This window comes from Silene latifolia, chromosome 2 (genome assembly GCF_048544455.1).
Source record: "Silene latifolia isolate original U9 population chromosome 2, ASM4854445v1, whole genome shotgun sequence".
NCBI classification, from domain to species: domain Eukaryota; kingdom Viridiplantae; phylum Streptophyta; class Magnoliopsida; order Caryophyllales; family Caryophyllaceae; genus Silene; species Silene latifolia.
In genome coordinates, this window is record NC_133527.1 from 194,980,456 (window position 1) to 195,003,153 (window position 22,698).

General features: G+C 35.9%; 3 protein-coding genes and 1 long non-coding RNA gene across 6 annotated transcripts in view; 2 read left to right on the plus strand and 2 right to left on the minus strand.

Annotated features, from left to right (window-relative positions):
* LOC141644183 (uncharacterized) overlaps positions 1 to 22,698 on the plus strand; it is a 114,489-nt gene that overhangs the window by 15,152 nt on the left and 76,639 nt on the right. The gene's annotated exons all lie outside the window — the stretch shown is intronic.
* LOC141644186 (uncharacterized) lies at positions 785 to 9,561 on the minus strand. 2 transcript variants are annotated; one of them, XM_074453654.1, is made up of 8 exons: positions 9,540 to 9,561; positions 9,096 to 9,170; positions 5,841 to 5,925; positions 4,372 to 4,446; positions 2,029 to 2,124; positions 1,860 to 1,925; positions 1,508 to 1,569; positions 785 to 1,120 (listed from the first exon to the last, which is right to left on the minus strand). In XM_074453654.1, exons 3-8 carry the CDS (start codon positions 5,913 to 5,915, stop codon positions 1,090 to 1,092), a joined length of 405 nt encoding a protein of 134 aa, XP_074309755.1. In that variant the 5' UTR covers positions 5,916 to 5,925; positions 9,096 to 9,170; positions 9,540 to 9,561; the 3' UTR covers positions 785 to 1,089. The 2 variants fall into 2 exon arrangements, with proteins under 2 accessions (XP_074309755.1, XP_074309756.1); XM_074453655.1 differs by lacking the exon at positions 4,372 to 4,446.
* On the minus strand, positions 10,301 to 13,269 carry LOC141644185 (uncharacterized). The gene is made up of 9 exons (XM_074453653.1): positions 13,207 to 13,269; positions 12,376 to 12,461; positions 12,221 to 12,288; positions 11,981 to 12,115; positions 11,721 to 11,810; positions 11,325 to 11,399; positions 11,168 to 11,228; positions 11,015 to 11,080; positions 10,301 to 10,372 (listed from the first exon to the last, which is right to left on the minus strand). The coding sequence occupies exons 2-7, from the start codon at positions 12,422 to 12,424 to the stop codon at positions 11,196 to 11,198; spliced, it is 450 nt and encodes a 149-aa protein (XP_074309754.1). The 5' UTR covers positions 12,425 to 12,461; positions 13,207 to 13,269; the 3' UTR covers positions 10,301 to 10,372; positions 11,015 to 11,080; positions 11,168 to 11,195.
* Positions 18,609 to 20,700, plus strand: LOC141644181 (uncharacterized). 2 transcript variants are annotated; one of them, XR_012543931.1, is made up of 4 exons: positions 18,609 to 18,911; positions 19,064 to 19,139; positions 19,499 to 19,719; positions 19,944 to 20,700. It is a non-coding gene; the product is annotated as an uncharacterized LOC141644181 (long non-coding RNA). The 2 variants fall into 2 exon arrangements; XR_012543930.1 differs by having other exon boundaries at positions 18,624 to 18,911; positions 19,499 to 20,700.

The window sequence follows — 22,698 nt, forward strand, 5'->3', positions numbered from 1 at the left end:
CCAGGGCCAAATCGAATTTGGGCGAAGACCAAATAAATGGGTCTATATTGTTGGTCCAAGCCCACCAATGCAGCTTGGCGGGCCTTTTCTCGCAACACCGGGAGTTGATTGTCTAAATTTTGTTTTTCGTCATCATTTTAGTTGTCAAAAGTAAAAACTACTAATACAAACATGTTTATGAACAAGTCATTTGTTCTTATTCTTGCATTTGTCACAACCTAATAGGATGATATTTATTCATATTTACACAAATAAACCTTCTTATTAACTTATTATACAATTTTACATGTGCCAATTGAGTTAATTGTTATACATTAGCTAGTTTCGGAATTTTATTACTTGAAAAATACCTTTTCTTATGAAATGATTATTTGTGTTTTTGTTTTGAGTATTTAGGTGACAACATGATTACAGGGTAAATTGGGCCGATAAAGCAAATGACGAGGAGCCATAATTTTGATGTGGCTCAAAAAGATGAATTCATGACAACATGAAAAACATAAGCAGGCAAACAAGGAGTACAAAGGTCAATAATTCACACCGAATTGAAATTAATTTTTGTGATAATACTCCCTTCATTCCAACAGTCTTCTGTCTTATTTTCTTCAAAATTTAGAGTCCACTTTGATTGCTCTCTTTCTAAATTTGGTATGAAAAATGGGTAGACTACCACTATTACTCTAAGAGCTCGCTTGGAAATTGGAATGAGGATGATTATTATTGAGTAATAAAGCCCAAATAAACAAAAAAAAAAAAAAAAAAAAATGGAGGAAAGCAACGGTGGTTGGAGATGGAAATGACAGGGGTAGATAGTTTAATAGTCCCTCCATTAAGGGAATAATAGTCACCTACCGTCCCCTAATAATGTATTATTGCTTAAATTTCTATAGCACTAGTTATGTTTCACAATTCAGATCAGTAGAATCGTCGAAGAGACTAACTAAAGAGTATATGCAAGAAGCTTGTCTAGGAGCTAAAGAGCTTCATAGATTCCAATACATACAAATGATACAAAGAACGGATTTCTTCTCTCAACATTTCTAACCTCCTATAAAAGCCTCCTAAAGGTATCTAGGAAGAGCAACTCCCCTAGACCTTTGCGGCCAAAGCTGAAGTAGACCTGCAAGGATCAATGGATAGCATTTATTTGAAAAAAGGGTAATTTAACATTATTCGGTATTCAACATAAGCTTTCAAGAGTCGAGACATAAGGAATAATAATGTTATAATTTTGGGTGTTGAGAATTTCATACAGGCCCTGCTTTCATTAGTGCATGGAATAAGCACATTTATAAATGAGTTTACAACATATGGAAGAATAAGTATTAGGATAAGAATGATTATTACAATAGAATTTTGTATACCACACATTTCTAGGTGTTAGGATAAGAATGATCTTGGACATTTGATGCACTATTCTTTGGTGATATATCATTAATCTTTACGCGTATATAACAATTGGGAGGAGAGCGGGAAATGAAGTGAAAGAGTTATAGAAAGTTCAAACCTCATAAAGTTCTTTGGTTGCCGGGCATCATCAAATTTACCTTCAGTAATTGACAAGAGAGCCTGCGGATGCAAGAAAAATGTTATACAAAACATTAACCCCCATCCTAAATATTTACAGAAGTTTTCATCCCAGCAACCAATGAAACAAAGTCAAAAACTGCATCGTTATAATCCAGAAATCACGTTTTTTTCCCAAAAAGAGGGAAATTGGAAATTAAACTAATCCGTGATTTTCTCAAGTCATTGATAGGCAGATGAACAATACCGTCTTAGGGTATAATGCAATCGAATGCAAAAGAAACATATGACATAACAAATAAAAGACTCATTCTGATCGGCAAATGAGTCACCTGAAGACCAAGATTTTCTGATGGGAGGAGACCACGAGACCTGCCAGCACTTGCATTTCTGACTTCCTGAGAGATGTTGAACAATTGTGTAACAACACTAATGTAACAATCTGTCATGTTCCCATAAATTAGAACGTGAAATCAGGCATCATGCTATCCATACACGTACCTCATACCTCGGCAATCTGAGTGAGTGCAGGAGCTTCGGTAGACCTTCCCCCTCGACAAAGTTCACCAAGTATGCCGCACCCATATTCGTAAGAGACTGTTTAAAATAAGAGTCAGTATACAACATAAATGCAGAGGATAAGAATGCAACGAAATGATTATGAAAGTTTATAGATATCTTTTATGTCCTACCATTTTCATTAGTTTGAGTTAAAAAAAACGGATAATTCACGCGGTACCCCTAAAGTTGGTCATTTTGCACAAAATACCCAACTTTTTGATCCGGAAAACTTAATGAGGCCATAACTCGTGTTTACGAACTCAGAAAGTAAAGATTTTTTTTTTCAAATCGATCATCTTTCTGAGTACTACGATTTGAAAAAAATGTTTGACGAGTTTGGAACTTGTGGCCAAGAGATATGCTCACTCAAAGTTTGTTTGGTCGAAAAAATTTTGACACACAATAACTCCTAGTAGCGGAATCCAAATGCACCATATTTTTTTTTCAAATTGTAGTTCTCGAAAAGATAAGCGATTTGGAAAAAAAATTCGTCACTTTTGGAACACGTCAACACGAGTTATGACCTCTTTAAGATTTACGGATAAAAAATTTGGGTATTTCGTGCAAAATGACAAACTTTAAGGGTACCGCGTGAATTATCCGTAAAAAAAATGAATCAGATGCCACATTGTGTCATCGTGTAAGTAGTTTAAAACAAAAAGACACTGAAATGGACGTGAGAAAATTATCCTCCTCCAATTTCATTTTATAGAAAAGAAACACACAACCAACTAAAAAAAAAAAATACGTGGCCCTCTTTTCTCTTGATAAAATCCCGTCAAACTGGTAAGTGATGTCAGTGAATGCATTAATTGCCATTTATTTATCAAAAAGTTACATTATAACTCAAAAAATTTAAATATAAGGTCAAAAAAAATTGATTTTTGACATCATAAAACTAGAATGTAATTTATAAACTTTATAGTACTCGAAAAAAATACACAAAAACTCAAAAAATCATTAAATATGATGTAGTACATCCGATCTACAATCCTGTCAGAATAGGGCCAAAAAAATGATTTAAGACAGAATAGGGCCAAAAAAAATGATTATCATGCTAAACTCTTATCATATTATCATCCTGTCAAAATAGGGCCAAAAAAAATGATTAAGACAACCCATAAATGTAGATGCAAAAACTAGAGAAACAGGCATAACAGAAAAAATCAAAAAATGGATGCATGTATTACAAACGGTCATGTTAAATATCGTCGACACTTTTACTAATTATCGTCGACTATTAACACATCTTTCCAATTTTGCCCCTCATTAATTTTTTTTCCAATTTTGGTCCGAAATTTTTTCTTTAATTTTTTTTTTCCGGACGAAAATAATGTTTTCGTCCGACTTAGATTAATTATTTGCGTGGTAATATAATCGCTAATCCGTTCTAACAATAACAATTCTATTTTAAAACTACTAATTACAAATTTTTAATAAATTAAACTAGTTTAGAATTTAGATTACTTGTCGTCGATTCCTTGAATTTGGTGGCGGAATTAAAGCGGTGGTGATGGAAATGTCGTACTTGTAAAAAAAAATGTTAAAATATGGAAGGTTTAGAGTGAGGGGTAGATTAGGAAAGTCATTAAATGTCGACGATAATTAGTAAAATGTCGACGACGTTTAGCAGGTTGGATTATAAATAGCATTTACATTACTACATGGATACCCTCCTGTTTTTTTGAATTATACTTGGAACTCCTCATTTTGTACAACCATCAATGGTACCCCTAAAGTTAATGTAAACTTTCTTAAAATACCCCACATTCTCTAATCCGCCTCTTTTAAATATTTATCTTTTAATAATAGGTTTAGGGTACCACATTAAAAGACCAGGGATACCTCACAGAATTTAATAAACATAAGGATACCATGTAGAAAAACCCAATATTTTTACTATTTAGTGTTAACCTCAACAACTGACTAATAACATTTCTAGTCTTACAAATATAAGTACAAGTTATATTTGTTACTCAACTATTATTGACTCGGGTCTATTGTGAAAAGGTCCCTATTTTTGCAAAATTTAGTTTTCATTACTGGACAATTAGTGTGAAAACGAGCGCAAGTTCTCTTCACAGGTTAGAGCTGTCCTCTACAACTGACAAATACAGCTAATCATAGCCAGCAATATTCTGGTAAATAAGAGAAAAGCGAACAAAGTTAAAAACAACACTTCAAGAACATCAGCGGAAGCACCAATAATGCTAGAGAGTGTTTCCTTCCATCAGAAAAGTGAAATCAAGAAACAAGTACGTAGACGTGTTATGATGCACTCACCAGTTTCTCAAGCATCTCTTTCAAGTAGTTAAATTTACAGTGAAATTCCACACAATCTTCACGCAGATCGTCAGCCTATTTGAGAGAGTGAGGAGTTAAAATCAGAGCCTAAGATGTTTCTGTAGTCATCTTAGGCTCTGATTATCTGAAACTTTAAAAATTTGACAAGTTCAACTTAATGTTGTTGTAGTCTGGGCTCTTATTCTATGGCTATTGTTAAATTGATCGTCAGATGTTTCTGTAGTCATCTTAGGCTCTGATTTTAACTCCTCACTCTCTCAAATAGGCTGACGAAATTAGAGTATCTTTTTACTCGAAATGTTAAAGTGTTAAAACTTTACAAATTTCAAACCTTAGCATTTGAATCTTCAAAGTTTGAAAACAAATCTGAAATTTTAAGTCACAAATCACATCGATTAAACCTCTAGATTTGTACATTTACCTTTTACCAAAATAGTAAGTTGAACTTGTCAAATTTTTAAAGTTAGAAAAGTTTTTTGCCATTTAGGTAAAGTGTCACATGTTAGTGTTTTGGGAAGAGTTTTCTGATTTTGATTCAAGATTTATGCTCCAAGCCTACAACCTAACACTTACCATCCTTGCTACCTATTTTATATTGGATTTATTTATCTAAGTTGTACTACTTGGATGATCACATCCACTATAAATAGAGTGTCTTAGTCTCATTTATTTTTTAAGACTTTCTAAAGCATTTATTGTAAAACCTTGCAAATCATTTGTGAATTTAAAGCCTTGTCCTTCAAGTATTTGCAAAACGTTTTTCAGATTTTAAAGTCTTCATTTAAACCGCATGATATAATGAGTTAGAACCCATAAACTCTTGAAGCGGAGTAACTTTAATTGTAATCTCCATGTTCATTAAGTGAACTCTTGAAATTCAAGTTGTACACCTTGAGATAGAACCCATAAACTCTTGAAGCGGAGTAGCTTTAAGTTTGAGTGCAACCGGAGTAGGTTGGCGAGTTATTTTCATTGTAAGGGGTTTAGTAAGTTTGAGTAAATTTCTAAACAAGCAATAAAATAACGATTGGACGTAGGCCTCGGAGTAGAGGCTAAACCAATTTTTTAAATGTCGTTTGTTTGTTCATTTACTTTTATGTTCTTTCACTTTGCTATTTCTCGCTTATATCTAATCAAGTTCTGTGTATATTGTGGCATAAAACGTTGGGAACTTACATTCTATTAAGTTTTTCAAGGTTTGTGCTTCAAGGTTCTTTACTTAAGTTATCAATCAACTAAGTTAAGAACAAAATTTTAAAAAGGTACACCTAATTCACCCCCTCCCCCTCTTAGGTGTTTATCGTTTCTAATTCTTCAAATAACATCTGTATAAGCAAGATCCACACATATTCGTAAATTACGATTGTGACTTGTGAGACAATCCGTCATGTGGCCAAAAATCAGAACGTGCAATCAGAAATCATGAAGTCCATAAAAGTAAATCATACCTGGGCAAACTCGGTGAGTGCAGGAGCTTTGGTAGACTTTCCCTCAGTAAATTGCACCAAGTAGTCGAGACCCATAAGTGTTACTCTGTTAAAAAATAAGAGTCAGTATATAACACAACGGCAGAGGATAAGAATGCAAGTAAATAATAATGAAAGTTTAAAGATACCTTTTATGTCCTACCAGTTTTTTAATTTGAGTTAAAAATATGAATCAGACGCCACATTGTCTCATCGTGTGTGCAGTTTGAAACAAATGCACCAGAATGGAAATGAGAAAAATTATCCTTCTCCAATTTAATTTTAAAAGAAACACAGAACCAACTAAAAAAAAAAAAAATGACGTGGTCCTCTTTTCTCTTGATAAAATTCCGTCAAACTGGCAAGTGATGTCAGTGAATCCATTAATTGCCTTAGTTTCTAAATCCCATACATTCCTTCCTCGCCATTACCTATCCACCATGCCAGCTCTAAAAAACATGAAGTATAATATGCTGAAAAGATATGGTAAGTGTATCACGTTTCATGTTTGAGGATGCATAATTTTTTATATGCAAGGTTTTGGACTCCTAACCATGTTGTTCGAACTCTTCAATATTACCTCGTATACCCATGTTGGACACCAAACAAGGACATGGGTAGGACACCTAATGTTGTGTTGGATACTTAGAACCGAGTGCGAACAACAGACTTCCAATATAAAACACCAAAGAATTATTCTCATGCAAAAAATCAGATATTGTTCCTCGAAGGTCATTAGAAAGCAACTCTACCTGTTTTCTGTCAAACTCAAATCATATTATATTATTATCCTCATGTCAGAATAGGTTCCAAAAAAATTGATTAAGACAGCCGTTAAATGTAGATGCAAAAACTAGAGAAACAGGCCATAACTGAAAATATCAAAAAAAAAATGGATGCATGTAATATAAACAACATTTATATTACTACCGCATGACGCAAGTGCGTAAATACAGGTCATCATTATTTGTCGATTTACAAAGCAACTGGCACAAAAATTGTTTGTAACATGATTCGAACCCTAGACCCCACAGAGATATAGTAACCTAGGTTGCACGAAAACGGACACGGACATGGACACGGACACGGGGCATGCGACACGGCACTTCGAAAATTTTAGGACACGGACACGGCAAAAAAAAAAAATCAATATACATATTAAAATAAAGGGAATTTGAAGAACATTATAACCAACATCTATACTTCGGTTATTTAAAGGCCATATAGTTCTAAAATGACAACCAATATTAATTTCTTATACGTCAAAATCAAACATATCTTACAAACTACTCCTACAAAGTATTATAAATAAAAAGCATCAAAGGTTCAAAATTACAAATCTAAATTCGAGTTTTACAACACTATCAAACCTCATTGCCCGACGCGCTTTCATCAAAGTCACCAACTCACCATATCCTTCTTAACTCTCGAGTAGTGCTAAAAAAACGAGTCCCAATGAAAATACCGTCTCAATTATCACGTCCCTTATTATAATGCTAAAGAGATTAAAAAAACGAGTTCTTATGATCAAACCCACATCTAATAAATCCGAATGTGTGTAATAAAATCACACACGCAATCAGTCAACCCCATATTTTCTTTTACGTCAGATATTCAAAGCTAACCTTCTCCTAAATTAAGATTAAATTAAAAACCCCAAATCAATTTAGGGATCGCTTAAATTAAGATTAAAACCCCCAACCAATTTACAGATTGGTTTCCTGGAAACCACATGAGGCACCACATGAGGCTGGTGCACGACGGAGGTCCGGCAATCGGCCGAGGAGGGCAAGAATGACGGCGGCAGGGAACGACGCAGGTGATGCTCGACCGAGACAATGACAAAGAGAGCAGAGGGAAGCAGTAAAAGGCGAAAAGGAGGGGTACGGTTCGATGATGGTGGTGGCGACTTTGGTGTCGCAGGTGGCCAGGTGGTGTCATGGTGGCCAGTTCGGCATTCTGGTCAACAGAACTAGGGAGACAGAAGATTGGGTTTTGCTGTTTTGAATAGGCATAAATGCCGTGTCCACCAAATACGGCCAGTGTCCGCTTGTTTTGGACCGTGTCCGACACGCCACGAATTAAAATAAAACCACCGACACGGTTTTTGAGGTGTCGGACAAGTTTTGAGCCGTGTCCTAGGCGTGTCCGTGTCGGACCCGTGTCGGACCCGCGGAGGCTATAAAGGAGCCGTGTCCGTGCAACCTAGATAGTAACCACTTACTTATCTAGTGTCGAGCACTAGAGCACTTGTGATTATTGTTCTAAATTTCTAATAAACATTGCTTTATGTTTATATTTCTAACAAAAGAAATTTATCATTGCTGACATTTACTTATAAAGTATTTCGAGAAAATTCATAGTAGAAGATTATTTATTATAGAAAAAACTTATAATGAACCAATTATTTTTCCACTTTATACAAGATCAGTTTATGATTAAAAAATTGCAAAAAAACAAAAATGTTCTTTTAATGGAAGATATGTATCGAAAAAAAAAAAATCTTGTGCCCACCTTTAACTAAAATCCGAGATTTGCCACTGGTTGTACATTAAACGCTTGCAGCGTTAAAGTGGTTATTGTAGTGTATCCAATACTACCACCAGTTAAAGTATACTGGGCAAACCAAAAATATTTAGGGTTTTTCAACGTGATACCCTCCTTTTTTTGTCTTTGTTTTTAATTCTACTTGGTACTCCTCATTTTGTACAACCATCAATGGTAACCGTAAACTTAATGAAAACCTAAAATACTCTAAATGCTCTAATCCTCCTCTTTAAGTGTTTATTTTTTTAATAATAGGCTCAGGGTACATGCGATGTTTTTAAAAAACAAGGGGTACCACGTTGAATTATTTTAAACATAAGGGTACCATGTATAGAAACCCAAGATTTTAACTATTATCAGTGTGCACCTTAACCCACAACTTACTAGTAACATTTCTAGTCTTACAAATAAGTGAAATTTATTTGTTTATTGTGAAAAGATCCCCATTCTCGCAAAACTAGTTCTCAAACTTCTCATTACTGGGCAATAAGTGTGAAAATTCAGCATATGGTCGTTTAGAAACCCTGTTTCTCTTCGTAGTTTAGAGTTGTCGAGTCATGTAAAGAGAAAACAAGTTAAAAACAACACTTAAAGAGTTTGAGAGGAAGCGCCTAATATCTATGCTAGAGAGTGTTTCCTTCAATCGGAAAAGCAAAATCAAGAAACAAGTATCTGGTATGATGCACTCACCAATTTGCCAAGCACCTCTGTCACGTAGTTAAGCTCATTTCCTACTTTGCCAATTTCTTCTTTCACATTGGAAACCTGTTTGAGAGGGTGAGTAGTTAAAAAGAGTAAGAGCCCAGACTACAACAACATTACACCCATTCCCTGCAATCATAGCTCTCTGCAGGAAACAGAAAGTAATGCTTTCATAAGACCCATGTTAAAAATTATATTGAGATGCAAGTATGCAACCACATGTCTACATTGCAATAGACGGGGAACACCCAATTAGTTTGCTATTTGCTTTACTTATATCACATTCCAGACCCAAAGAATAGGTAGTTTTTTAATCAAAGGGAAAAAGAACAATAGGCAAGACGACTAAATTGGCTAAAGCTTTCAATGAATTAAGGAACTGAAAGCAAAGTTAAACAATGAGCAAAAGTAGTAAAAATGATCAAGGTGCACCTCATTCAAAGCCAGCTTTTGCAACTCTATGTTCTCTTCTATCTTTCGCCAAGAGTCTGAATCCTCTGCAGCAAATATTTCTTTGCTTTCTGCAGACCAACATTCACCAAAGAAAACGATAAATATTACCCATATCATTCAAAACATTACAAATTACATAAATCACATTGATGGACATAGTCAAAGTATTTACAAACATCATCTTAAGTTGGAAAAATTGCCAAAGGGTGATTAAGGATTTAGCATAGAGAATATACAACAATTATGTTCAAAAGCAATGGATAAGCCAACCTCAAGAGCTGAATGGACACTCAGCAAATTTTCTTTTAAACTGTCTACAGCAGCTGCCATGCTACCCTTAGCGACATGCATAAGATCAGAGATAGAAATGCCCTGAAATTTAGCAACAAAAAATTCTGAGCACTGTTGTCGTGAAACTCCGTAAAAATAAAATTAACTAGATCACTGAACTACAAAAATTATATCCCACTGTCACAAAGGGTTTGAGCTATGCGGTTTTTCCCCTCCCCATAGAGAGGTTGTTTTAGGAGAAGCATGATTACTAAACTGATGAAAATATTAAGCTTCAACTTACATTCCACCACATATACCCATATCCCAAAGCAGCCAGTGTTGCAGCCGGCAGGATAAGAGATGACAAATCTGTAAGATAAAGAGATTAAATTAATGTATACTAGAGCAGCCAAATGCTAAACGAAGAACATATAAAAAAAGAACTGCGAACATATACCAGTTTGACTAGAGCTACCATTAAGCACTGTGATTTGCCTTGTATTAGCCAATTGCCTAACTTCTTGTGCCAACCAGCGCACCTGCATATTTGCTAAGCTATTTTTACAAATATTGAAGTAATTGAAACATATTATGCGAAACAAGCACTAAACAAGCTCTAAAAATAATAACATTCATCGTGGAGTAAACAAGATATTTGCGTTTTGACTGTCACTTTTGCGTCAGAAGTGTAATTGTGGAAAACTATTACACTACCTACATTGTCACTGGTAGCTAAAAGCGGACATAGTTTTCTCATTTTGAAGTTGCTCAATCATAAGAACGTCTAGTCTGTCTACTACATTGTCACTGGTAGCTAAAAACCATTACTAGACTACATCTGAGATAGCCTTTACAATATAAACCACGTTCTATGCGTCTCTAGTTGCAGATTCCCATTCGAAACTTTTAGAGTTGTGTCACACGCTCTCCCAAAGTAAAATACAGCTCTAATAACTGTAAAATAGTACTCCATCTTTCCGAGTCAATTGTTTACGATTTTTCATTTTTTGTAAAAGATACTTTAATCGAAGTTAAAGAAATGATTGAGAAGGAGGGTGTACTAGAACCCGCCGTATCATTCTCAATTAAAAACAATAACTATCTAATTAACAACTCCAAATTCCTGATCAACAAATCCATCCAAACATTAATCTCAAACACTAAAACGACGAGAAATTAACCTGAGCAGCAATCGGATTAGCGTCGGAATTAGCAGAACCACCACTCTCTAATCCCTTCACGAAATTCTACACTCAACCAAATTCAACAATTAAACAACAATCAACCTACAATTCAGCTAACAAAACACAACAACTAGGATCTGGAGATAATACCTGAAGTTCTCCACGATCGAGCATACAGCTAATCATGGCAGCAGTAGCATCCAAGTAAACACTTAGAGACAAGAGAAAACGAGTTAAAAACAACACTTCAAGAGCATGAGAGAAAGCGCCGAATACAGGTAGCTGTTATGACTTATAATGCACTCACCAATCTGCAAACCGTCCCTGCCAATAAGTGAAGCTGATGTTGAACATTCTCAACGTCTACATGTGCACCGCGAACCTGTTTGGGAGGAAGAGGAGTTAAAATGAGAGCCTAATATGACTACAGAAACATGCAGTTTTGCAATAAACCTAGAAGTAATATTTTCATAAGACCCATGTTAAAAATTGTGTTGAGATGCAGCTACTTTACAATAGACGGGCTACAGGCAATTAGGTTTGCTATTTGCTTTACTTATGTCATATTTCATAGCCAAAGAATGGGCAGTTTTTTAATTAAAGGGAAAAAAACAATACGCAATACGACTAATTTTCAATTAATTAAAGAACTGAAAGCAAAGTTAAATAATGAGCAGAAGTAGTAAAAATGCTCAAGGTGCACCTCATTCAAAGTCTGATTTTGCAACTCTCTCTGCTCAACTATCTTTTCGCCAAGATTCAGAACCTTCTGCAACAAATGTTTCTTCGCTTTCTGCAGACCAAAATGCACCAAAGGAAACGAGAAATATTATCAATATCATTCAAGACGTTATATAGTAACATAAATCACATTGGTGGACATAATAAAAGTATCTACAAACATCATCTCAGGTTGGAAACATTGCCAAGGAGTGATTAACGATTTAGGATCAGAGAACATACAATGATTATGTTTAAAAGCAATGGATGAGCCAACCTCGACAGCTGCATGGACACACGCAAATTTTCTTTCAAACTGTCTACAGCAACTTCCGTGCTACACTCGGTGCCATAAATAAGAACAGAGAAAGAAAGGCCCTGAAATGTAGCAACAGAAAAATCTGAGCCTAGATGTCTGCGGTCTTTCCCTTTTTCAGAGTAACAAGATAACTGAACTGGTGAAAAAATTTAGCTTCAACTCACATTCCACCACATATATCCATATCCAAAAGCACCCAGTGTTGCAGCCAGAAGAATAAGAGATGACATATCTGTAAGATAAAGAGATTAGATTAATGTAAACTGGAGCAGCCAAATGCTAAGCGAAGAACATATAAAAACCAACTGCGAACATATACCAGTTTGGCTAGAGCTACCATTAAGCACTGTGATTTGCCTCCCGGCCATTAGCCAATTGCCTAACTTCTTGTGCCAACTAGCGCACCTGCATGTTTGCTAAGCTTTTTTACAATTATTGAAGTAATTGAAACATTATCTTGGGAAGCAAGCACCAAACAAGTTGTAAAAATAAGACCATTCATCGTGGAGTAAACAAAATACTTGCGTTCTGAGTCTTCTGACTGTCACTTTTGCTTCAGAAGTGTATGTGGAAAACTACTGCACTACCTACAACTATCTTCAAAGAATGGACGGAGGTTTCTCATTATGAAGTAGCTCAATCATAACAACAACTAGTCCATCTACTACATGGTCACTGATAGCCAAAGACCATCTACTAGGCTACATTTGAGATAGCCTCTACAACAGATTACCATTCGAAACTTTGAGAGTCGTGTCTCACGCTTGCGCAAAGTAAAATACAGCTTTACTCCATCTGTCCGAATGAAGTGCTTACGATTTTTCATTTTTTGTATAAGGTATTTTAATCAAAGTTAGACAAATGATTGAGAAGGAGGGTGTACTATAACCCACCGTATCATTCTCAATTAAAACAATGAATATCTAATTAACAACTCCAAATTCCTGATCATCAAAATCATCAACAAATTCATCCAAACATTAATTTCCAACACTAAAACGAAGTGAAATTAACCTGAGCAGCAATCGGATCAGCGTCGGAATTAGCAGAATCACCACAACTCACGAAATTCAACAATTAAATAACAGTCAACCTACAATTCAGCTAAAGAAAGACAAACAATTAGGCTATTAGGGTTTGAAAATAGTACCTGAAATTCGCCGAGAATTTGGGATAATTTATCGTTCGTAATTAGAATAGTTCCAGTATAACCTGAATAATTAAAACATAATCACAACTCAATTAACACTAATTACAATCAAATTCAAAATTACGAAGAAATTAGTAGTTGAAATTACCGGCGCCAACTACGAAGACGAGTCTGGAGAGACCCATTCCAGCTTGCAAATTAAAAATTGAGGTAATGAATTTGGGAATTTTTGTCGGAAATCAAAACCCTAATTTATAAAAGGTGATATTTCTCCTCAAACGACTCTCAGTATATGTGAAATCGATTTATTAAACAAACAAATCAGCAACAGGAATGGAAATATTTATATTGATATTAAATTGCAAGTACATTGACCAAAGTTAACCAATCCCATACAAAATTTCCACATTCTTGTATAACAATCGAAATTAACTATAAACTATCCCAATCCTATACCAAATTTCCAAATTTCTTCGACTAGACGTCTAGACCCGTATAAAAAGCTTAATAAGCATAATAATACGCATAATAATACTCCTAATCATAACAAAGTGGTATTCTCCATTATAACACCTACAAGGCATCTTCATCGATGATAACAAGCTCGCGACCATACTGCCTTGCCACTTGAGCTATTTCATTACGAAGGGACCAAAAGAGTGGAATATCCACCTTAATCACCTTAGAGATACAGCATAAAAACACAGCACCCTCAGCAAAATCAGTTGAAATAGGCCCAAAAACTTCATAATGCTTCTTCAGAGACTCAATAAAGTAACCAAGATTTTCATGAACGCGATCAAGAAGAGTCTCAAGAATCTTAAGCTCAGCTTCGTCATTCTCAAGCGATAGCTTGAGCAAAGCGTGATTTTCAGCAGACGCCTTGTACAGCGGAAAAAGGGCAGCACGTTTGCCTTCAATACGAACACAATCAAGATATAAATCTGGTGTCCCGGTAAGCGCAGCAGCTTCTTCACTAACCTTCTGCAATGCCGCCTTGTATATCTGGAAATCTCTAGCATGCACATTGAGCGAATTACGAGTGGCCAACACACGAGCTCTTAACCTACTGATCCTTGGAAGAAGATCGTCCACCCGACGAAAGAGTTTAACGGCGGCTTGGAGCTGGACATTTGCTCGCCGATTTGGTGAAATCGGAACCTCTTCACGGTTGAGAGAAGCCCACAACCCCACAGAAGAAGACGCCATTTTTGGATTTTTGGGGAGGTATTTGGAATTCTGGGAAATTAAGAGGATTTAGGGTTTAATATGGGGGTTTGGGTGATTTCAAAATGTTGAAATGGGGAGGGTATATATAGGGCGGGAGTTTTGTGCTTCTTCGAAAAGTTTGAAGATCGTGGGTGATCGATCCGTGTCCAACTCATTTAAATCGTTAGATTAACTTGATAATCAACGGTACAGATTAGCCACGTTGTTAATCCGTGCCTAATGCACTGATTGGCTAAAATCCATGATGGGATTAGTTTCTGACTTATATACCAAGTCAGTAATTAAAAGCTGACTAATTTAATTTAATTTAATTTTAATTTCTATAAAATAGAATGAAAAAATTTAATATTTTTAAAAATTATTTATTTATTTTATGTTTATATCAAAAATAAAAAAAATAATTAAAATTAAAGCCTGTACCGTTTTCCACATCGAATAAACAACTTAATTAAGGCAAAATTAATTGCTCTTAATTTAAGGGATTAAAAAAATAAAATTAAAATTCTGAAAATAACATAAAATCTAGGGAAAATGTTTCAAAGGTAAAGATTAACATTTCCCAGTCAAACAACATTATTAAAGGGAAATTGTTTCAAGAGGTAAGGATTTATAAAATAACAATCCTTAGTCTTACCATCTCTCAGATCAAGGGAAGATGTTTAAATGGTAAAGATACATAAAATAACTATCCTTACCCTTCCCATTCCCTAGTCAAAGAACATCATTATTGGGAAGATGTTTCAAAAGGTAAAGATTTATAAAATAACAATCCTTAACCTTGACATTTCTATGTTAAAAGTGAGATTAAAACCAAGGAAGATGGTTAAATGGTAAAGATTCATAAAATTACAATCCGTTCCATTTCTCAGTTCAAAAGATCATCACTGAGAAATGGAAGTTATAAACAGTAAATAAAAACAAAAAAGATAAGGCTTTGAAGAATAAACTTTACAAAAATGAGTAAAAATTCATCACAAAAATAGAGGTTGAATTAGCAAGTAAAAAGATTGGATTTGAATAAAAAACAATAATAAAAATAAACAAAATCATATGAAAACATGGTATTTGACAAGAAAAATGATAAAGGTTGAATCTTTTGTCAAGATGGTGCCTTAAAACGGAAGAAGATGATATGGGTTTTGGTTGGTTTCATGGAATAAGTCACCGGAGAGTTTATATGAAGAAGGAATGGAAGTTTTTCCATTGGTTGGTTTCATGGTAAAGAAAAGTCTACCGGAGATGGTGGTTTGGTAAAGAGGAAGATAGGTTTAGAGTGAGAGAGGGGGGATTGTTTGGTAGAGAGATGAGACTATGAGAGGGTGGTGTTTATGTTTTATATTTTCAATAAATAAATCAATTAAATATATAAATCAGAAGAGTTGGTGGGGTTATTGCGTTTGAATTGGAATAAAATATGCATGACAAAATATTAGGTGGGGTAGATGTATTATTTTTAAGAATAGAGGCTTCAACTAGGGGAGGTGTATCTATATCTCATAAATATGACCCGATCCGTATAACCTAACCCGAGTATTTCGACCTGTATCCGAAGTGAATACCATAGCAATACCTAGGGGTGGGCACCGGTCCAAAACCGGACCGGACCGGACCGGAACCGGTTTGGACCGGAACCGGAATCGGCAAAATTCACGGACCGGAATCGGACCGGATTACAAAAATTCAGGTCCGGGACCGGACCGGAAAAATTCCGGTCCAAGACCGGACCGGACCGGTTGGACCGGAATTACCCACTTTTTCAAATTCCGGTCCAAAAATTCCGGTCCATTGGACCGGAATAAAAATACAATTTTAAGAAAAAAAATGAAAATAACCATAATTTCGGACATTCCGGTCCAAACCGGTTCGGACCGGACCGGAAACCGGAAACTTGGAAAATGGTGGACCGGAGAACGGACCGGAATTTTTAATTCCGGTTCCGGTCCACTCGATTCCGGTCCGGACCGGTCCATTTTTCCGGTCCGGACCGGATTATGCCCACCCCTAGCAATACCCCAACTTGAGTTCACTCGACCTAATATGAAATGACCGTTGCAAACCGACAATTATCCCAAAAGACCTTGGTAATAATAAACGAGCAATTGACTCAAAACCGACATGATTTGACTCGACTCGGTCTTACACTCTTACCAAAATCTCCAACGCGAGTTCACTCGACCTAATATGATATGATTGTTGTAAACATACCATTATCCCAAAAGACCTTGATAATAATAAACGATGAATTGACTCAAATTCGACATGATCTGACTCGACTAGGTCTTACACTCTTACCAAGATCCTTGCAAACCCGCAATGACCTAACCTGGACAGATCTGATCCAAACTCGACTGGTTGACCTATTTGTTAGGTGATGGTGTATTCTCATCTACTAAGGTAAGTCTCGCCTTGTGCAACGGTCCCGACATCCGCAATGATTTCACTTGATTCGGTTAAACACACAATCCTTGAAAAGCTAAAGCTTGAGCAATAGATCCGAAATTTTGATGTTCTAACCCGAATCAGTCTCATGGGAATTCTTGCAAATCTAAAGTGACCAGACTAAATTAACATCCTGATATGAATCCGACCCATTAACCCTTCATGAGGTTTTAGTTTTTGGTGCATCTCTTTTATAATAAGGTATGTGCGACCTACCAAAGTGATTGCACCAGAGCTAGCCTGGTCCGAACTCAACCCGGATGACTTGTATGGAGGTTTTAGGGCATATCTTCTTTAATATGGTAAGACAAACTCTACATGATCGACCTAATCCGAAATGAGTTATACTCACAAGTTCTGATTATAATACTTGCTACATGGACAAGTTGATATGATAAAATGTCGTATTGGTTGACTTTTTTTGTCATGTCTTAGACCATCCCCAAGCAAGGTCAATTGCTTGGTCGTGACTTTGCTTGGTCACGGTTAATCAAGTAATTAGTATTGTTAATGTGTGACCAAGGGTGGTTAATTTGTGACCAAAAACAAGAAATGGTCAATTTGTGACCAAGGTTGGTCAATTTGTGACCAAGGTTGATCAAAAGAGGGATCTTATGACCTTCTACGTGTCAATTTCTTATTGGTTGAACAATTATAAAACAATAAAAAACAATGATTGAGAATGTTGTAAAGTGGATAATGATTGGGTTGATGACCTAGGTCGCGACCTTCTGCTTGGGAGGGTGAAAATGGGTTAAGGTTAATAAGTTAGGATTAAGAGTAAAATCAGGTCGCGACCACTGCTTGGGGATGGTCTTAGTGTACCTCTTATATATTGGGAAGTTTAACTGTAACCGAGTAACCCGTTTGGTAATTCGAATTAATCTTATCGACTTAGTGTGATTGGAATTCGTGCACACCCAAATAACTGGGTTCGACCCGAATCGGTTAAACAACTCACATTACATTGGCGATCTAACCAAAAGTGGAGCAAACCCAACTACTACCTCCATTCAACTCCACTCTACCTATTTCTATTTTTACACTATTTACAAATGCATATTCAATCTCGATTTTCTCTCAATACATAAGTGAAAATATATTCATGTGGGATCTTGTTTGATTCGTCTTTACGAGTACATTAAAAATATCTAACTTTTGTAATTTTTGCAAATACGTAGCTAACGATATTTACCGCGTAAAATACGCGTTGGCGAACGTGAAAAAGGAAAGTGGTAGAGTGGAGTTGAATGGAGGAAGTATAAAATAATGTAAACAAGAATAACCTAATCAAACCCGATAATGACTTATTTAGTTTCGAAGATAATACACGAAGCCTGAGTCTTGCCAAAACCCTTACAAGCCCCAATGACTTAACATTAACTAATCTAATCCAAATTCGAATTAGTTGACTTGTTTGTCAGGTCTTGGTGTGTTGTTCTCGAAACTAAATTAACTCTCAACCTACTTGATGCTTGAGCGACGGGCCAGACATTTGAAATTATTTGACTTGATTCGGTCTAATCATAATTCTTTTTTTTTTTTTTTTTTGATAAAATGTAAGTCTTTCACCTTATACTAAATGTATATCCCACATGTTACTATTCACTAATGAATAGTAACTCCCACAATGAATAGTGTCATGTAATTTGGGTTGGGCTGTTCTTGTGCGGGTTTGGGTTTGTGTTTGTGTTTGTGTTTGTGTTTGTGTTTGCGGCGGGTTTATACGTTGGGTGTGTCCAGTACACTACTCACATGTCTTCCTCTTGGGCCTTTTCACTCTTCCCTTCAATGTCCTTTCCATTTCTCTCACAAGTCAATCACTGGTCCACAACTTCATCATTCTCCCTCATTCTGATCCACTCATTATCATCTCACTCAATTCATCGACCATCCATCTCCGTCAAACTATCTACAAAATCAAACCCTAGATCTATTCATCTCTCACCACTCATAAAACTACTGCTTAATATGATCATCTCGCTTCATCATCTCATCTCACCATCACCTCCAATCTTCACCATCATCGATTTGAGGTTAGTAACAGTAAGTCTTAATTTCTCTTTTTTTTAAAAAAATTGTACCTGGGTTTGTTTTTCTCCCTTGAATATATCACACAATTGAATCTTATTTATCATGCTTTATGGGTGTTTCTTCCTGCTTTTTTTTAATCGAATGGTTTTGCTAGGTTGATCGGAGTGTGTTGAAAGGCTCATCGGAGTTTGGTTGAGCGGTCGGTTCATCTACTTACCAATTGTTCTCAGGTAATAGTTGTTCTTATTCTACCTTATTATTTACTCATAACCAATCTTTACTCGCAATTCCTTTTCATAACAATAGCAATTGCTATAGGGTTCGTTCTCTGCATCTCCTCTTCTTCTTTTCTCTTTAATTGCTTTATACTTTTTAGTTTGTTCTATGGTGGTGATTGTTCTTTGGTATACTGTTATTTCTTTCTATTTTAGGTTTTCATTAGTTTTAGAATTATGGAACTTGATAGACGGAATTTTTGTTAGGTCATACCTATTTCTCAGTTCACCATTCTCATTCTTCATCGCCAAAGTGCTAATTCACTACTTTGCCTATCAACTACTCACTTTTTAATGTAATATTGCTTTCGCAGGTTTGTTTCGAGTATGAAATCCAGAAGCTTTGCCTATCAAGTATCAACTACTTTGCTATCAACTACTCATTCCTTCCAGATTTTCAATGTTTTGCTTTTCTTGTTTTTTGTTGAGTGATTTATTCGATTCTGGGTGGTGAATTGAAACTAGATCTTTTACGAGTCGTTTGATGTGTCGTTTCAAGGACGATGGATTGTTTCTGAGAAATACTGATATAATGGTAACTTCTAATTTCCCTTATTTTGAGTCTTGTAGATGTTCGTTGCGTTGTATCATATCGTCTGTGTTACAATGTGATTGTTGTAGATTTCAAACTATTACTCCCCCCTCCCAATCATTTGTTTACGTTTTTTGTTGTGTAAAAAAACAATTGAGACGGAGGAAGTATAAGCTTTTGGGTATTGAGATAAGTTGACTACCTTCATCTAAATATCGATAATTTAGATACAGGAGCATGGCTCAGAATCAAAAAGTTGCTCAGTAAATCAAAGGGTTGCCGCAAGATTTTGTCCATAATTCTAAGTGATGATGCACTGAGGTATTCCTCATAAGTTGTACTTTTTCCGTTTGTAGCTCTTACAAATGATCATTAGATCAATATGTCGTCCTGTTCTATTTGTCGATTTTCATGGTCTAACACAAAGAACCAAGCTATAATTTTGAGTTCATATCACAATATGAACCAAGCTATTTTTAAATGGCAATGATTTATAGCCAAGTGTGTATGCCATAAAGAAATTTAGCGGTTAAATTCAGTTCACATTTCAGTTAGACGGAAAGGGTACTTCGATTGCAAAAGATTAGCTTTGGCAAACAGTGGTGAATTAAAAGTTGGGTAAAGATTAGTTTCGGCCATAGGTTAGCTCAGGTTCAGGTTATAAAGGGCTAGGTCACTTGGGTCTGAATTATTAAAGTTTTGTTCGGGTTACTCAAGTTATTTAGCATGTCTGTTTTTTTTGATCGTTGTGATCAGGTTAATTTCGGGATAGGTAATTTCCAGTTGTGTTAATTGAGGTTCTGTACTTCTGTAATGGACTTTAGGTTGAATGCTTTTTTTGATTGAAGTTATGCTTTTGATAATGTCTGTATGGAATTATGGAAATCGACTTAAATATGAGACTAAAGTTAGACAAAAGATGTCGATGGATATTCTGAGACAGCTCGGTCCAAGTCTTGGGACAATCAGAGCTCCGGAATTGGTTTGGTGTACAATGAGTGGTGAGGGGGTTCTGCCATATTTGGTCATTTCCTAACCACTCTTCCCGCTATTCACTCTATGATTATTTTTGTCTGCGTCAAGGATGTCCAGTTCCATCGGTCTTTGCGAGAACGAAAGATTTCTCTTTCGACGCGTATGCTCCAAGAGCTATCACATGTTTCATTGCATTTCTAGGTAAGACAACTCAAATTTGAAAATCTTGTCACTTATTATTTTTATTTGAATTAGGAGAGGATGCTAAATTGCTTCATTTCCAAAAAAAAATAAAAATCTAACCAATTTTGGGTGCGGATTATGATGAAATAATGAAAACCGATTCAAAAACTCGTGTATCCTTACGTCAACTACGAAATGGCGGTCATTCGGTGCAACTTCGATTTTATAATCAATATCCATCTCGTGATCAACGGGTATGGGGTATAAAGATGTTCTCAAAGAGACCCATCAAATATTTGAACAATCGCTTATTGAAAGTCTTGAGAAATTTATTCATCGAGAAGCCCAAGAACGGTAACTTGAAAGTGATGGTGACGAAGTCGGGGATACCTATACGGAAGACGAGTCCGTCTCGAGATACCTCATTGCCCCAAATGGAAGTATTTATTCCCTCAATGTTCCACTTTTAGCTGATTTCAATGACACAAAGAAGCACATTTCGAGATCCAAGCGACTCAAGCGGCTCGCAAGAGGTGAAGTCGGGAACACCATCGACACATTAGATTGAACAAAGTCTTGAGAGAGAGTGTCTTTCATTCGGCAAAGCTAAAGACTCGGGGTGGTTAATCTTCTTGGTCATGGAGATATAAGGGCAAGAAAATATTCCTGGTTTGTCAGGAAGCTTGTCGTAAACTATTTCTATGCTATCTTACGGAAGAATTCTCGGAGAAGTATTTCGAATTTGAGTGTGCCAAACTCACATTTGATTCGAGTACGGATGACGTATACGGTTTGAAGGCAAGGTGAGAATCTATTGCCATTTTAGATTCTTGACTGTGAAGTCTTTCATAAGTTGGTCTTTCCATTTGGTACAAACTCCGCAAAACCGCAAAATTTGGCTCTGTTCTCCTGTGAGTTGTGATTTCTTACTCTTCCAATTTTGAACTCAATTTTATGTGGTTGGTTGTTGGCATAATCCAAGACTTAACTTATATACATGACTCCATTTTCAAACTATTACCGGTGATGTATATCCAATAGTTTATTGTAACTTGTGATATTCTTTCACACATACGGAGTAGTAGTGTTAATTTCTTGTTCGTTGAGAATGTAAACTCAACTAGATGCTTTCTCAACCATTTGTAAACCGAGTTAATCGTAATCAATCAATAGCATTTTTGTGTTCCTGGTGTTCTTTTGAAGATGTTTACTACTCCGACTCGATCAAATATAATCACGTTTCTGCTATAGTCATTTTTCTTGCTACGTTTTGGAGGTGATCGTAATTCAAATTAGTTGAATATATGAACTGACTTGATTGAAACTTCAGAAGTTAATGTATGTAGCTATGCTGTGAAAAAAAGTTGGTTCCCGTCCAGGTGTCTGGCAAACCAGGCAGGCGCAGTGACTTCAGTCCAGGTGATCGTAATTCAAATTAGTTTGTTTCCTTTAATTAGCACCTTATTATGTCATTTGTATCCTCTCCATCTCCTTCCCGTTCGTGTTCTCTCAATGATTTATATGTTAACAAAAAATGATCCAGTATTCACAATTTCAAGCGTTGGATGATGATGTGTACGTTACACAATATATATAATTGATTCTATTAGAGAATCTAAGTATCGTAACCCTTTATAATGAAATCTATATAGACATACATTATTTTAAGCAAATCACCGGATGTGAACTATAAGAGGAAAAGGAGAGAGAGGGATGTGGAGGGGAAAGATAAGCATGAATAGTTCAGGGACAAAGTGGAAGAGTGTTATGAGAGAAAGTGAAGGAGAGAGAAAGGGGAGAAGGAGGTGGTTAAGCTCGCGAGGA